Source organism: Danio rerio, chromosome 12, assembly GCF_049306965.1.
Source record: "Danio rerio strain Tuebingen ecotype United States chromosome 12, GRCz12tu, whole genome shotgun sequence".
Lineage (NCBI taxonomy): Eukaryota > Metazoa > Chordata > Actinopteri > Cypriniformes > Danionidae > Danio > Danio rerio.
The window spans coordinates 27,445,001-27,462,575 of record NC_133187.1 but is presented as its reverse complement, the minus strand read 5'-3'; the positions used below and the strand labels follow the sequence as shown (position 1 = coordinate 27,462,575).

Genomic DNA, 17,575 nt, shown 5'->3' with positions numbered 1-17,575 from the left:
CCGTTTAAAATGATTTAAGACCTACAACCCAACATTTCAGTAAATTTAAGACTTTTAAAGGCCTAAGATTTAGTTTTTTAAATTTAAGGCATTTTAAGACCTCGCAGATACCCAGATAAAAGCAAATATTCTAACATTTTAGACATTAACTTAAATATAAAGTCACAAAATAGTGAAAACGAACATAACTTTTAATATCTTGAATTACTGTAAGATTATGATTTTCATCAGGAAATTATTACTAATAGGAAAACTGTTATGCTGCTTACTTTCATTATTCATTTAAATATCATTATTATTATTATTATTATTATTATTTTAAAAATAAAAAAGAATATTCTCACTGGAAACAGAAAGTTTAGATAAACATTTAAGATCAAGAGGTTTTATTTTGAACAGAAATTAATTTACAAATATATTACATAATAGAATTTATATAATATATTAGTTCATTCATTCATTTTTTTCCGGCTTAGTCTCATTATAAATCCGGTGTCACCACAGCGAAATAAACCGCCAACTTAACAGGCATATGTTTTACGTAGCGGATGCCCTTCCAGCTCCAAACTATCTCAGGGAAACATCCACACTCATTTAATATATTAGTTATATTATAATATTAGTTAGTTAAACTATGGCGTTACATGACCCTAAATCTATTTAATTTAATAAACTGGTGATTAAGAATTATTATTATTATTATGCAACACGTGGCGCAGTGCTTAGTGCTGTCGCCTCACAACAAGAAGGTGGCTAGTTCAAGCCCCGGCTGGGTCAGTTGGCATTTCTGTGTGGATTTTGCATGTTCTCCCCATGTTCACGAGCTTTGGGCTAACAACCCACCACATAAAAACTAGATGTTAGAGCTAAATGGCTCTGGGAGTAAGAAAGAGTAAGTATTATTATTATTATTAAAACAAACAAACATAAAATAGTTGTTTCATATTAATATAAAACTAAACAAATTTAATTAATAATATTAATTTTATAGTGAAAACAACTGTTTTATATTTTCTGTTTGCTTATTTATTTACTTAATCCATGATTCTTTAATGATTATTTAGTTCAATGGAAAGTATTGAAATAGAAATCTTATGTAACATGATTTATCTTAAACTCCATTTTTTGATCAATGTAATGTGCTCTTGTATATAAAAAGACTCAAAAATATCTTTGAACTGCTTAACTTTTTTGTCAGTAATTTCTTTAAAGCCCTGACTACACATCCACAGTCTTTGCAACAGTTTGTTTCATGTGTTAATCTGCTGCGTTCTCAAGACTCTCACCTTCGCAGGAGGATCCTGACAGATCGATGATGACGTACACCTTACCCTCAGGCTCCAGGTCAATCTGTAAAAAGAAAAGCGAGAGGAGAAGCCAATCAGTCAAGAGCATCTCAGCACAAAAGAGACTCAAAGTCACCCAGAAGCACATTATTCACTGGCTTTCCAAAGGCGCTCGGTAAAAACATCTCCCTCAACATCACCTGCCGATGCCAAAGTTCACGACCCCAGTAATAGATTCCCTCTGTGAGTCTCTCTCCACAGGGAAAGGCCCCTCACATAACTTCCTGCTCTCTGCCTCTTTTTGTTGTCTCAAAGGATGGAGGGTGGCAGAGAGTTGGCACGGAAACTGCAAGGGTTTTATAATTCCTTTTCAAACAATTTCCTGCCATCCCGAGCGGCCCACGCGGACCCCACTCGGGCCCGATTCAACACCCACTCGCCATCAGCTTGGCGTGGGGGGAAGAGGAGCTGGGAGAGGCACCAGACCCACAATGTCAGGAAACCACTGCTTAATCTTATTATGCAGAGAGAGAGCGAGAACACGGGCCCCGCGGTGCATATGTGGAGGTGGATGGAGGTGTCGGAGAGAGAGATATCGAGCCGCATTCATACAGACTCTCAAAATAGGAGGCCTGTTTTATTTTTCGAGCTCATCGGGGACACGGCGGACCCGCTGCCAGATCAGCACTCCCGCTCTTAGCCTCTTCCTGAATACAGGAATTAGGACACAAGCTCATCTGATGGGCTCTGCAGTAGAACAGATTTAGTGTGCGCAGGTTAGAGTGGGCCGTGTGGGTTTTGCCGTTCTGCCCCCTGAGTTTAACCTGCTCTCTCAGCTGGAACGGGAAAAACTGATTTATTCCTTTCAGTCCTGATAAAATCAGTAAGAAACTTTTGAACACAGAGCCTGTCATACTTATAAAACTGCTCTTAATGTGTTAGAACGCCTACTTGCTGTCATCTGATGGATGCATAATCAAGAATTGCTTTAAAGATCCCATGAAGTGCTTTGAAATGTGCTTTTTGATTTGATGTTTGACGTAATCTGAAAAATGAAGAGAGGGCGGGGCATAGAGTAGCTCCTCCCCTTTTTAAAAATCTGCCAATAATCTTTAGTCTTTCGCACAGCTCTGCCTGTAAGAGTGATGTAGCTCGAGCATCAAATAAAAAGCAAATGAGAAGCATCTTGAAGGGGGCGAGGCATGTCTGATACTAGAGAGCATTTGATTGGTCAAGATTTGATGAGAAATTGTAGTATGATGAAGCTTTGAATGTTTATATCAGTTTTATAACTTGCAAATGCTAATTTTGCCACTGTTTTGGGCCACACTAGCTTACAGATAAGACTGCAACTAACATCTAAAAATGTTCATTTTACTTTCACAAGACCTTTAAAGAGATTGTTTATCCAAAAATCATTTTACTCACTCTCATGTTGTTCCAAAGCCATAAGACTTTAGTTCATCTTAAAACCACAAATTTCAAAATGAAGAGAGATAGTGGGAACAAGATTGGGAAAGTTGCTGAAAGTGCTGTTGACACTAATCATCGCACTGCGAGGTTATAGGCTTATTTCCCACGGCTGCCATTTTAAAACATGAAAGCGAGGCTGTGGTGGGACGAAACCCGGAAGTAGAGGATCAGCACTGTAAACATTGGAACAACATGCTGTGGATTATAAACCTCCAGCTGTTGGCACGATTTAAAAATGCATTTGAGGTGTAAACATTACTTTTTGATGTTTAATTTTAAGTTTAACTTAAACGACTAAAAGCATATTAGACATTAAACAAAATAACTTAAAGAGTGTCCTTCTAGATTTTAGTTCATGGCACCAGGTAAACACCGTCAGGGCTTCCCTGCTTCAGCCTATGCAACCCAATGAGCGATAAAACAATGCAGTCATTTGTAGCTCACACCCTTGTGTCTGCAATCGTGTTGTCTCGGAACTCTGTTTTAAAAACGTCCATTTCCCGCTAACATTTAAGTGCCACTGATTTGCCATAGTATTTACCAGTGCTCAACGGAAATGACTGTGATTGGCCATGAATGTCATCAGTTCACCGCTCTTCACAAAGTAAAAACCGTTACAAACACAGAACACTGTGCAAACACGAACACCGGTGCGTTTTAAAGCCACAATGATTCAGTCGACTGCTCGTCTGTGCTTGCACTCGATAAACAGCAATGAAGAGTGGTAAACTGATGACCTTTACGGCCAATCACAGTAATTATTGTTGAACACTGGTGAATACTATGGCAAATCAACATTGTTTCGTTGAACCGCGCTTAAATGTCAGAGGGAATTTTTTTATTTCAGTACCAGAATTCAATATCGTTATAAGTTTAATATAGTGAAAGAATCAGTTCATTAACTTGAGTTTGATAAATGGAATCTTAACCGTTTGTTCGGGAAAGAAAACGTTAGCTAACTATTGCTATTTCCTTGACCTTAGCTGAAAATGAGATCTGATATCCTTTTTTATTTTCACTTTTCATTCAGAACAGACCTTCAGATGTCTTTCAGATGTCGGATTTTTGTCTCGTTCTAACAACCTAAAATCGACCAAATATCAACCTCATTTTACGTCATTATTGAACATCAAAATAATGTTGTCCTTAAACACTGGCTAGATATTGAATATTGGTCACCTGACATCACAATTTAAATCTAACCTAATATTAACGTCTTATGATGTTGTGTGCCTGCTGGGCAATAACTACAGAATGTTACATTTACACACACATGCACAAATTACATGTAAACGCATCAGCTTTTAACAGCTTAATACTCACTACTCTTGAGTACTTTTGAAAGGTCTACTTTTTACTCATACTTTGAGTAATATTTACAACAGATACTTTTACTTTACTTACACTACATTTTTAAGCAAGTAATGGTACTTTTGCTTGAGTAGGATTTTTCAGTACTCTTTCCAGCACTGCTGATAGTATATACAATCAGGTACACAACATTCCTGTGTGACTCAGGAGATACCACTGGGTTACTTCCCACAACAGCCTCAATTTTGCTTTTTGGCGGCCGCATGAAATAAGTCTATTGATGGCAACTGTGACACTATTGTTAACTGCAAAAGTAAAATTGTTAATTGTAAAAGTAAAAACTTAAGCTTTTTTGCAGTTTGTTTACATAACAATTGTACATTGAAACATTGCGGATTTCAAATTGGGCTTCATACAGGTGAGTGGGCTTGACAAACCACCTGTAGAAACCCTCTTCTCTCTTATGCACCTGACACTTTATTTAAACTCCATCTTACAAAAACTCAATAAAGAAAACGAGGTTTACTATAAACGTACCACAATCTTGTTCCACTGCTTACTTTAACCTTAAATAACTCTTTTGCACAATATTAAACCTTAAATACAGGAAATTTATGGAGCATGTATGGAGCACGTCTGAGAGTCAAGTACTGCGTATTTAAGGCGTATAGGAAGGATCGTAGGTTGTGTATAGGAAGGATCAGCTCTTTGATGTTTATTGCCACCCTTTATTTAAAGATTTAAAATTTGGGAAAAATACGGGAAAATACCTTTATGGGATGGTAGCAAGATAGAATTATAAAACACGAGAGAATCCTGGGAAAACAGGAGTGTTGACAGGTATACGCTCATACACTAAAGCCGATTTAGTTCATTTAATTAACATTAAATGACGCATGTCTTTGCACTGTGGAGGAAACCCACACTAACATAGTGAGAACATGTAAACTCCACACAGAAATGCCAACTAACCCAGCCTGGACTTAAACCAGCAACCTTCTTGTTGAGAGGCGACAGTGCTAACCACTAAGCCACCGTCCAGCCCAAAAGTGAAATCAAGACAACAGAGTGAGTTTTCCTTTGTCTTGAACTATTACTGTGAATCAGCGTTGTGAGATGATGTCATGTGAAATGCTAACAGGGTGATGACATGTCTGTTATTGTGGCCCCTCCCCCTCCCTTCTCTTCCTGTGATGTCATGATCAACTTCTCCAGTGTGTTTGTCTCAGAGGTGCAGCGGCCACTAAATTTAGCTGAGGAAGGAAAGGCCACTGAGTGTGTGTGTGAGTGGATAGAGCGGTGTGTGTTCCAGTCTCCCAGATGACACTCTCCAGGAAACCAGTATCATGCTCTGCTAAACAATGTTGGCAGGACAGCAGTGGCGGTTGTGAGTCTGTCCAGCAGACATCGACGCCGAGCTGCTGTCAGCATATGGCTTTCAGGACAGCCTGCAGATGCACACGTGTTGGGTCAATTGGTCATTAGCTCTCACTCACACACAAACAGGTACACACATACACACACGGCAAATTTTCTCAAATAAGATCTTTGCTTTTAAGCAAAAATGTTTGGGGATCCAACAACAAAATCCTATATTCAAAGATTTTTCCCCTACTTTTCCCCCTAGATTTTAGTTTTGTAGTTTCATTTGTCAAAAGTTTTTTTTTTCTTTTTAGTATTAAGTATAGAATTTGTTGCTGATTTTGTTTTATTTATGGGTGTTTTTTTTTTAAATTATTCATTTTTTAAAGTGTTATTATGTTTGACAGTAAATTAAGACTTTAACATGATATTTACTTTACAAAGGTAAACATACACATATCCACTAACCGGCCAGGAAGAAAAGGTGATTTAAGATGACCTTGTATGTAGCATGGTTGTTGGAGCCAAAGGGATTGGTTTGAGTATTTCAGAAACTCATGATCTACTTGGATTTTCACACACAACCATCTCTAGGGTTTACAGAGAATGGTTCGAAAAAAAAATATCCAGTGAGCGGCAGTTCTGTGTGTTCAAATGCCTTGTTGATGCCATAGGTCAGAGAAGAATGGCCAGACTAGTTCAAGCTGATATATAGGCAACAGTAACTCAAATAACCACTTGTTACAACCTGAGGTATGCAAAAGAGCATCTCTGAATGCACAACACATCAGACCTTGAGCCAGATGGGCTAAAGCAGCAGAAGACCACACTGGGTGCCACTTCTGTCAGCTAAGAACAGGAAACTGAGGCTACAATTCGCACAGGCTCACCAAAATTGGTCAATGGAAGATTGGCAAAATGTTGCCTGGCCTGATGAGTCCTGATTTCTTAAGCGACATTCGGATGGTAGGGTCAGAATTTGCAGTCAACAACTTAAAAGCATGGATCCATCCTGCCTTCTATCTAACAGTTCAGGCTGCTGGTGGTGGTGTAATGGTGTGGGGAATATTTTCTTGGCACACTTTGGGCCCACTAGTACCAATTGAGAATCGTGTCAACACCACAGCCTACCTGAGTATTGTTGCTGACCATGTCCATCCCTTTATGAGCACGGTGTACCCATCTTCTGATGGCTACTTCCAGCAGGATAACTCGCCATGTCATAAAGCACGAATAATCTCAGACTGGTTTCTTGAACATCACAATAAGTTCACTGTAATCAAATGGCCTCAACAGTCACTAGATCTCAATCTAATAGAGCAACTTTGGGATTTGGTGGAACGGGAGATTCGCATCATGTACAGTGTAAGTCAGAATTATTAAACCTCATGAATTATTAGCTCCTGTTTATTTTTTCCCTGTTCAACACATTTCTACACAAAGTAGTTTTGATAACTCATTTCTAATAACTGATTTATTTTTCTTTGCCATGATGACAGTAAATAATATTTGACTAGATTTTTTTCAAGACACTTCTATACAGCTTAAAGTGACATTTAAAGGCTTAACTATGTTAATTAGGTTAACTAATTACCCTAGGTTAGGGTAATTAGGCAAGTTATTGGGTAATGATAGTTTGTTCTGTAGACTATCAAAAAATTAGCTTAAAGGGGCTAATAATTTTGACCTTTTTTTAAAAAAAATTTAAAACTGCTTTTATTCTAGCCAAAATGAAACAAATAAGACTTTCCCCAGAAGAAAAAATATTATCAGACATACTGTTAAAATTTCCTTGCTCTGTTAAATATCATTTGGAAAATATTTAAATAAAAAAGAAAAAAAAATCAAAGGGGGGCTAATAATTATGACTTCAACTGTATGTGCAGCCGACAAATCTGCAGCAACTGTGCGATACTCTAAAAATCTCTGAGTAATACCTTGTTGAATCTATGCTGTGAAGGATTAAGACAGTTCAAGGCAAAAAGGGGTCCAGGTAAGAAGGGGTACTAGTAAGGTTTACCTAATAAAGTGGCTGGTGTATTTTCTTCGTAAAAAAAATTAAAGTTATACACTTTTCTATTTAATATTTACATATTTTTTTCTTGGAACCAACACAAATCTTTTTTATTATATTGTATCTGCAGAAATAATGGTGAACTAACAGGCCTCATCTGAGTTCTAACTCTACAAGTCTGTTGTTTTGCTTAGAAAATGAAAGCAGGCAAAGTCTACATCACATGTAATTTGGGATGATGCCAAATACAGCAAGTGAAGCTTTTTTTAAAAAGCAGCCTCTTACCAAAAAAAAAAAAAAAAACAGCCTGTGGCCTGACAACAGTCTCTCTTTTATGGATCAAAAGAAACTGCCATTAAGTCTCTTTCACAGTAATCTGGGGCAAATTTGTCCAGATTGTAATGCTGTCTGAAATGCTAAAGTAACATCCAAAAACAACAACAACAACAACAAATGAAGATGTAATATTACACTAAGGTTTGAGAAACAATGCTTTTATAAAATTAACAACTAAAAAACATTTAAAAAAACAACACACAAGCCTTTTGAATAATGCCAGCAGCCTTACAGAGAGTGTTAGATCACATTCCTTGCAAAGAAAAACTGTTTTTCCCAGCCTTTTATCATTTTCTGTGCTGTTTCTCTGTTCCTCCTTTTGTGGCATCTCTGAAGTTTTGTTTTCACTCAATTCAAAGCACTGTAACAGACTGTACAAACCTACATAGAAAATTCAACTTAGATTTTTTTTAAAACCAGATTGTCCAATCTAGAAGTTCTATAAATTCTAAAGAAACTGTATTATTTATTTTCATAATATTAATAAAGTAATGTAATTAATAACCCAATTAAAATTTGACTATTTATTTACATTATTATTTTAACATATACATTGCTCAGCTTATATGAGTACACCCCTCACAAATCTATCTTTTAAATTCATATTTTTAATAGAAAGATATACAATATTATATTTGTGCATATACATTAGATTAGATAGTACTGAAGCCAAATCCGAAGCTTATCTAACAAAATAACTTACAATAACGGCCCAAAAACTAGTACACCCAAATTTATGTTAGAGAAAATATTAAATACAAATTTTTAAAAAATGTAGTTGAAATTTTGTAGGTTACAATTTATTAGTTTTTTTTACAATATTTTCCATGAATTTAATTGTATTGTCTTTCAATTTCTTAATGTTTTGTGACTTAAATATTACTTTAATAAACATATCTGTTTAATAAACCTGTTTTGTTTAAATGTACCAAAATGCATTGCCTATATTCACTGAGAAATGGATACAAATATTCATTTTCAAAAAAGGGTGTACTCTGAGGAGTGTAAATACTTTTACATATACATATTAATTATTTTTTTATTTATGCAAATGTAATTTTTTTATTGAATAAAAAATTATAAAACCATCACCAGCTGTTCTCATTTATTGCTTGTTTTTCAGAATTTTTCATTTTATTTACTTGATTTTTAAGTTGTTATCCCGCTAAATATTTGCTTGCCTAACTCTTCTTGTGTTAAAACAGTGGCAATGTGTTGTCAAAAGTGAATATGAACATTTATGAAGACATGGGCCTGTTTTATTTTATGCAAAGCACTAATATTGAACGTCAACATTTTTATCTTAAATTTGGGAGGAATGCAAGTACTTTGACTTTGCTCAAAAAATATAATTCATAAATCCAGAAACATACTAAGAAAATTTAAGTAGTCAACAGTTAAATTTACTAAACCCCCTTTTATTTTTAATTTTTTTAAAAGATGTTTACAGAGCAAGGAAAGTTTCACAGTATGTCTGATAATATTTTTTCTTCTGGAGAAAGTCTGATTTGTTTTATTTCGGCTATAGAATAAAAGCAGTTTTTAATTTTTTAAAAAACCTTTTATGGTAAAATTATAAGCCCCTTAAAGCTATATATTTTCGACTCTATAGATCAAACCACCATTATACAATAACTTGCCTAATTACCATAACCTACCTAGTTAACCTAATTAACCTAGTTACGCCTTTAAATGTCACTTTAAGCTGTATAGAGGTGTCTTGACAAATATCTAGTCAAATATTATTTACTGTCATCATGGCAAAAATAAAATAAATCAATGATTAGAAATTAGCTATTAAAACTATTATGTTTAAAATGTGCTGAATTTTTAATAATTCTAACTTCAACTGTATATGTGTGTAAGAATAAAAATATACAGGCTTAAACCTTCACTAGTATATTCGTTTTTATATAACTTACTCTTTTTTTCTGTTAAGAAAATGGATGTGAAAAATATGTTTTGAACCAAGGTTACTGAAAAACACTGAATGCACAAAATCAATTGAAACAGTGGATGTTACAGGGGTCAGACTAAAGGAATCATATGCATATCATGAGGACATAATGGGACAGTAAAAGAGAAAAAAATCAGAGAGAGGGAGAGAGAAAAAGGAGAAAGAGAGGATAAAATCCAGAGATAAGCCGTGGGACATAATCAGCTCCTCTTATGCAACACCCTGCGGCTCAAGCTTGTCCACAGCCACGGCTCAAGAGACTCACTGTCTCTGTCCTCGCCTTACAGAAGACAGAATGCACATGAGATCTCTTCAATATCTCAGCCGTTTCTACAAGACTCAAGTGCAACACGAGCTGGTGAAGAATATAACGTGACGCAACAAAAATGATATACAGTTGAAGACAGAATTATTAGGCATCCTTTGAATTTTGTTTTCTTTTTTAAATGTTTCCCAAATAATGTTTAACAAATTTTCACAGTATGTCTGATAATATTTTTTTTTCTGGAGTAAGTCTTATTTGTTTTATTACTGCAAGAATAAAAGCAGTTTTTATTTAAAAAAAAAAAAAAACATTTTGGGGACTAAATTATGTGCCCATTTAAGCAATATATTTATTTATTCTAAATTACATGTTGTTATGTCGTCATACACATTCATGTTTCAATATATTTTGCTGATTTTTTTTTTAATGATAGCATATGGCTTTTCTACAATATCGATTTACTGATACCTGTTTTTGAAGCCTATATTTTACATAGAACCCTTTTTCACTCCATAAAAGATTCTTTATAGTGGAAAAAGGTTGTTTCGATACTTATGTTCTTCACACTATGAAAAATAGTCTTTTGAAGAATTCTTTACCCCTTTTCAAGCCTTTATTTTTAGGAGTGAATGTCTCTTTTGCATGTCCACACAATGTGGTATATGCACAGCTAGTGTATTTCAACCAATGATAAACCTCTGACAAAAGGTTTATATGACTACTTTCAAGAGACAAAATGTAAACTCAAAATGTAAAAATGATGTTCCTTTAACATCATTGATGTTGTAATGTAATTGAAATACAATCAGGTAAACAGACTTAAGCATTCATTTGGTTGTTCAAGCGTAAAACTGTGTTAACGCAAGCGCAGTCGGTAGCAGCAGGCTAGCGCAGAAACTCCATTGAAAGTAAAATAAATTTCTACATTTTAAAGATTTTGGTCCAGTGCTTCTTGTACGGTCTGATACCAATTTTATATAATTTATCAATCAAGCAGTGAAGATCAATGAATTTTAAAGAAGTCAGATCTTAAACGTTGTGATTTTGTAATGGTATGTGTGCATATATCACACTGACTGGATGAATGTAAAAAAAAAAAATAAATAAATAAAAAAAAACTCTGTAAGTATCCTGGTAAATGCAGTCAATTATGTCTTAAGTGAATGTTGGGGAAGAAAATGCCTGTGTATCAGTATCTTGAGTGCATTAGCTCTTAAAGTGACCACAAATATCTGCTGCTGCAACGTATGTTCATAAAGGTATTTATTGTGCATTGACTCCAAAGCATTGTATAGTCCAAAAGTCATAGGCTGCATTTACACTGCAGATCTTGCTGGTTAATTCCGAATTTGTGACTGTATCCAATTTTTTTGATGACCTGCTTACATCATCTTTTTAAAGTTACTCGTATTCGATCGTCTGCATTTACACAGCACACAGCAAAGGCGTGATGACCAGGAAAAAAAAAAAAAAAGAGCGGGCGCTGACTAACAGCTGATAATTAAAGAGTGTTTTCTCTATTCCTGTGTGTAATCTGTTCGCAGCTTTTGACAGAATGACAGAAAGGTTCTCATTTGTCCATCTTCTTTCAATATATAGGCTTTTAAAACCTTTAGGCATCTTAATGTAATGTCTATGGTGTGATTTATGCATGTAATGTGCACTAGTTTTATATTAGTTTATATTGGCTACGTGGCGTACGTGGCGTACGTGGCGTACATTGCGCTCTCTCGCTCTCGTTAATATGCTTAAATAACTGCGCTATATGATAATATAAAAGCGGTTTTAGATCTCGTGAATGAATTAAGATTTGGGACTCTGCTAAAATTTGTTCTGAAATTAAAGCGTCAGGCTTGACGTCATTCGCTATGGTTTTGATGATGCGCGATGCGCATTGACAGGTGAAAATCCGATCTTGCTTACACTGCCTACATGAGAACACAGATTCGATTCATATCGGATAAATTTCCACATATGAACAAGGTCTGAATCTGATTTGAGTAAATCGGAGACCATGTGATTTGCTCCTGCCTACATGTACATGGGCTATATCCGATCTGTGCCACATGGGAGAAAATAATCAGAATAGAGTCACTTGAACAGTGCAGTGTAAATGTGGCCATAATGTAGCCTAATGAAATAAAATGAGAAGCAATCATTTCCAAATGACCATTGTTTTTTTTTTTTATCAACAAATTACTCTGCTTTAATTTATAACTGTAGGTATTTACTGTTTTAAAGGCATTTTGATAGAAAAAAAAGAATTGGTCCAAGAATTACACCATAGATTTAAAGGTGCAGTATGTAAATTTGACCATTGGTTAAACTAGGTATTGCATTCCTGGACCAAAAAGCAAGCGCAGGGTTCCAGATTGAGACCAACAAGAGCGAGCCTGACTACTAAGCCTGAAGGCTGATTTAAGGCTGATTTAAACCTTGTTTTATATGAAAGCATTGGCAAGTGATAGAAGGAATATTTTCCATATTCAAAGGAGTTTTTGTCCTAACCAACACCTCAAATTGATATATTAGAACAACTTCCATTTCTTGCAGCTCAACAACAGAACACTGACAATAATCTCCTCAGGTACACCTCTTGTGCTTTATTCAGTGTTAAATGCTTATAATGCAAGACTGAAAGCCATTTTATATGATATTCATTGCCATATTACTGAAAGCAGCAGCAGATAATTCACTTCAGATCTTAATAAAATAAACCATTTGACGCAGTAGGTAGTGCTGTCGCTTCACAGCAAGAAGGTTGCTGGTTTGAACCTCGGCTCAGTTGGTGTTTCTGTGTGGAGTTTGCATGTTCTCCCTGCGTTCGCGTGGGTTTCCTCCAGGTGCTCTGGTTTACCCCACATTCCAAAGACAAGCGGTCCAGTTAAATTGGGTAAGCTAAATTGTCCGTAGTGTATGAGTGAGTGTGTGAATGGGTGTGTGTGGATGTTTCCCAGGAGTGGGAAAGGTGTGCGGTTCATTCCGCTGTGGCGACCCCGAAATTTAAGGGACTAAGCTGACAAGAAAATGAATGAATGAATGAATTAATGAAATTGAACTTTAGAACTGTGACCCCAACACAAGCCAACACATATCAGTGATTCAGCATATACATTTAATAATGTTAAAGAGGTTTAATATGTATTAATTAGATTATAAACCTTACCATTTTGCTGGAGTGAGAGCATATTCTGTGCTACTGAATGGCTGTATTTAATTTTCTGTCGTTTTATCTTCTTTTCTCTTGTTTTATCACTGCAAATCTCATCACGTAGTGTGTTGTTAGGACACACGGTACAGTACCTGCTCACCTAATGTTTACATTTGTAATATTATATGCTAATTAATAACCACCTCATGGGATCTCTGAGTCTGCTACTGCCCATGGAGGTCACATTTGGTCATAGACGTATGAATTGAGAGCCTTCCAGACTGAATGAATGAAATATTCAATATTGAAATAAGTTTTCCAACAAGGCAATCCGGGGGCCTGAAATATAATTGTACTTCTAAATACACAAGTACTTCCAATGAGCCTGTGTTGTAGATCTACCTAAAAGCACTGTTATATGTTATGTCTTTGTTATTGTATTTATTAGTGCAATTGGTTGTAATTTTTGTTTTTGTATTTTATTACTGACTGTTTAGTTAGTAACAACTGTGTGTCTTCAATGTGTGAAGTTATAGACTAGAAGTTTTTTTTTTTTTTTTTTGAAAGATGAAAAGTGATCCTCAGAATGTTAAAATTTCACCGGTATTTAACATTTTAGATGATTATTTACAAGCTCCAGAACCATGACTATAGTGTAATACTGTACCAGGAAAGGGGTCACACGTATGAAAGTATGTATGTGATGCAAACATTAAAATATATTACTAGTGTACTACGGTAATGGTATAATATGCAGAATTAAGTCCTAACATTTAGTGATAACCTGCCCCATAATCCCAAATTGTGTAAAAAGGAACATTGTTCATGTTTTACTGCATTTTCGTGTCTCTGGTTTTCTGCTGAAAACCACAGCTGATTATAAATGGATATGGTTTTAGAATTTCGCAAGTAAAGAGAAGTCTCTTGCGCAGTTCAAAATGTGTCAAGATACCAAATCCTCCAATATCAGAAAAAAATCATAAACTACAATGAAACACATTTACCAAATACCAACAAATTCCAGCCTGCACATCAAAAATGCCATGTGATTTTTTTAAACAGATTATGTGATTTAAAAAATGGGTGCAATAGGACAGCGCTAATCGACAAACCAGTGGACCGACCACATTGTAAAACATCTGATATGTTGTTTCTGTCATGCCTAAGCCAAAGTCTGTCATAAAAGAATTTCAGTATTTAGCAGCTTTAACTTTAGCAGCTAAGATCCCAAAGAGTCTATCACGCCTCCAAAAGCCACCAAAAAGCCTCCAAAAGCATGTTCATTATCTTTCATCGTCATCTCCTGAAGCGCAAGTAATTTATTATATAAGAAAGAAGGCCCAGAGTGGCTTTCTTATTGATATTTGGCACCAGTTTATCAGAAATGTATGCTTTTGTTCTCTTTGATTCAATGGCGGGGAATGGTGCCTCACACAATATTTTATGCACATAATTCTAATATGCATCTATAAACATAGCTATTGATATGAGCCACTAATGTCTCATTTATGTTTAATTTTTGCAATTAAATAATCTATTTTTTGTACATACAGAAATATTAGGCCAGTTTTCTGAAGGCATCTGGCAAGGTTCTTATAGTTAACGAAAACGAATGAATAAATAGAATTGAATTTTTTTTTTTGCTGTTGTTGTTACCTAAAATAAAATATAAAAACAAGAAAAACTAGAACTAACTGAAACTGTATTGTGTACATAAAAAACTAAAAACTTATTGTAAAAACATCCTTCGTTTTCGTCTTTGTAAATGTATTTAATACATACTGTAACGCCTGTTTCACACCGTAAGCGAAAGCAGTGCGTGAGCAGCGTGTATGGAGAGCAGAAGCAGCACTTTGCCTTTTACACCAGCTGGGTCTGCAGCACGTAGCTCATTGGCAGCTGCTGCAGAGATCAATCTATCTTTGTTTATTCTATCTCCTTACATATTTCTCTTAATGTCTTCTTTTACTTATTTTCGTGTTGTCAGGTTCACAGTGCAAACAGCTGCTGGGTGGAATAACTTGAGTGAACATAAAACATAGCCGAATAAAACGTTCTTCCTCTGCTTCAGCTGCACAGCACACAGCAAACTCCCATCATCCAGCATGCACGTCGAACTACACTACCCACAATACACTTTGCTATGGACTACAAATCCCATAAATAGCAGTCTTAAAGCGGCAACTTTCTTTTTCCCCTCTCCTGCAACACTAGTGTGCAACTTAAGCAAAACAGACACTAAATGGGTTTTACATTTTGTTTTGTAGTTAGGGCCTAAATAAATGTTTGTTGCAGTTTTTAATCGTTTAAGTTCATATGATTGATTATAAATCAGTTAATTTTATTAACGCATTTATTGGGTAAAATTGTTACATTAAACTGTCATTTAATGTGTTTTGGTCAATGCACTGTTATTTTAATTGAGCGTGAGCAGCGTGGCAAAAATAGACCCAGCAACGAAAAATCGTGGCACTGTTGCTTCAGTGACACGCCTCGCTCTGACGCGCTGCCGCTGCGTGTGCTAGGAAAGCTCTAATCTGTTATCATGGACGTTGAAAAAACACACGCTGCTTACGTTCTGCTTACGCTTGCATTGTGAAACAGGCTTAAATCTTTTAGAAGTAAATCTATTTATTTCGCACTGCCAAGTGTTTGACCCGTCTGACACCACAGCCTGATGCCATTGGCCAGATCAAGCCAGTCCTCCTCCAGTCATCCTCGCTGTTGCTACCTTGGCAAAAACATAGGCTGGACATGAATGGCGAACGGATCGCTCTTTTTAACTGGATCTTCTAAGTGAACTGATTGAACTAATTTACCCGATCGAACTAAATCATTTGAAACGATTCGCATCTCCAGTTACGTTAAGCACTTATCCACAAACAACTTACTTTTTACATGCCTGATACCCCCTCTGACTTGAAATAAACCAATATATACAGAGTTATTCAGTTATTAGAACAGTACACTGAGATCAGATTCAAGAATAGATAATACATGCGTGATTCACTGAACCAAACACAAACAGTACATGACAGTCTGCTACGACTGAACTAAACTCGACCCGGCTGGGTCAATTGGCATTTTTGTGTGGAGTTTGCATGTTCTCCCCACATTCATGTGTGTTTCCTCCGGGTGCTCTGGTTTCCCCCAAAAGTCCAAAGACGTGCTCTAAGTGAATTGATTAACTAAATTGACAGTAGGGAATGTGTGTGTGTTACGGTCTGTGGACGTTTAGATTTTTGTGCTTTTTCCCTCTCTGTTGCTCTTAGTGCTGTGTGTGAGTTTGTGCTGTGTAAGCTTGTTTTCGTATTATGAATTGTTTTGTGTCTCTGAACTAACCCAAACAACTGTAAATTCAATATGGTTTTTGAGTTTATCGTTCCTTTTCTGGGGAAAAGGAATAGGTTAACAAAACGCAAAACATATTTTTAGTTATTTGAATTATTCACAAATACTTCATTGGCGTCACATACGCTGAAGATTTTAGTTTCTTACTCAAATTTTTATTTTCATTAATAAGTTTAGATGGAATCTTGTGTTCTAGTTTATGTGGCTGTTGTTTTTTTTTTGTTGTTTTTTTTTTCTTGCTTTGGCGCCACTCTTGTTTCTTTTCCCCCTGTAACTTTTGTAACTTTTTGCTTTATCACTTTTCCTTATAAAGGACTAAACTAATTAAGTGTTAAAACTGTCTGTCCTTGATTATTTCCATCCATTTCCTTTAGTAGTAATATAATATTCTAAATGTTACGTTTTCTCTCCCTAGACAACTTATTAAATTGTAACGGTGTGTGAAAGAGTGTGTATGTGTGTTTTCCAGTGTTAGGTTGCAGCTGGAAGAGCATCTACTGACTAAAACATATGCTTGATAAGTTGGCGATTCATTTCGCTGTGGCACCCCTTATAAATAAAGAGGCTAAGCCAAAAAAGAAAATGAATGAATGAAATTATAATAGCTGACTACATATTTTGAGATGTTGAGTCCAAAGTTGGGAAGACTGTGAAAAAAGAACTTCCCATCACTACTGTGCATCTAACCTCAGAAGCAGCCTTGCACACATATTTTACTTCAGGCTGCTACTGTATCTTGTGGGCTGTTGTATTTGAATTTGAAGATGGGTATATAATAGTGTTCGTGTCAAAAAAGTAGCCTATCTTTGGTTGAGTCTTTATTCGGATAATTTTTAGTCTTGCACCAAACAAATATTCTAATTAACAACAAATAAAACTAATAGTGAAACTAATAAAACTAGTAAATCTACCTCCAAAAAATGATTAAAACTGAATTGATTTAAAACTGAAAACTAAAGTCAAAACGAAATAAAAAACCTAAAACTATTGAAAAATCTAATATAATCTTGGTACCTGGGACGACAGAGGAGCATGCTCAATAGTTAATGTGATGAGCAACACCTGTGGT

General features: G+C 35.6%; 1 protein-coding gene across 2 annotated transcripts in view; it reads right to left on the bottom strand.

Annotated features, from left to right (window-relative positions):
* prkcea (protein kinase C, epsilon a) overlaps nt 1–17,575 on the bottom strand; it is a 130,229-nt gene that overhangs the window by 96,169 nt on the left and 16,485 nt on the right. For both annotated transcript variants that reach the window (XM_005156293.6, XM_005156295.6), the window contains exon 2: nt 1,287–1,350. In XM_005156293.6, coding sequence (XP_005156350.1) covers nt 1,287–1,350 — 64 coding nt within the window. The remainder of the gene's footprint in view (nt 1–1,286; nt 1,351–17,575) is intronic.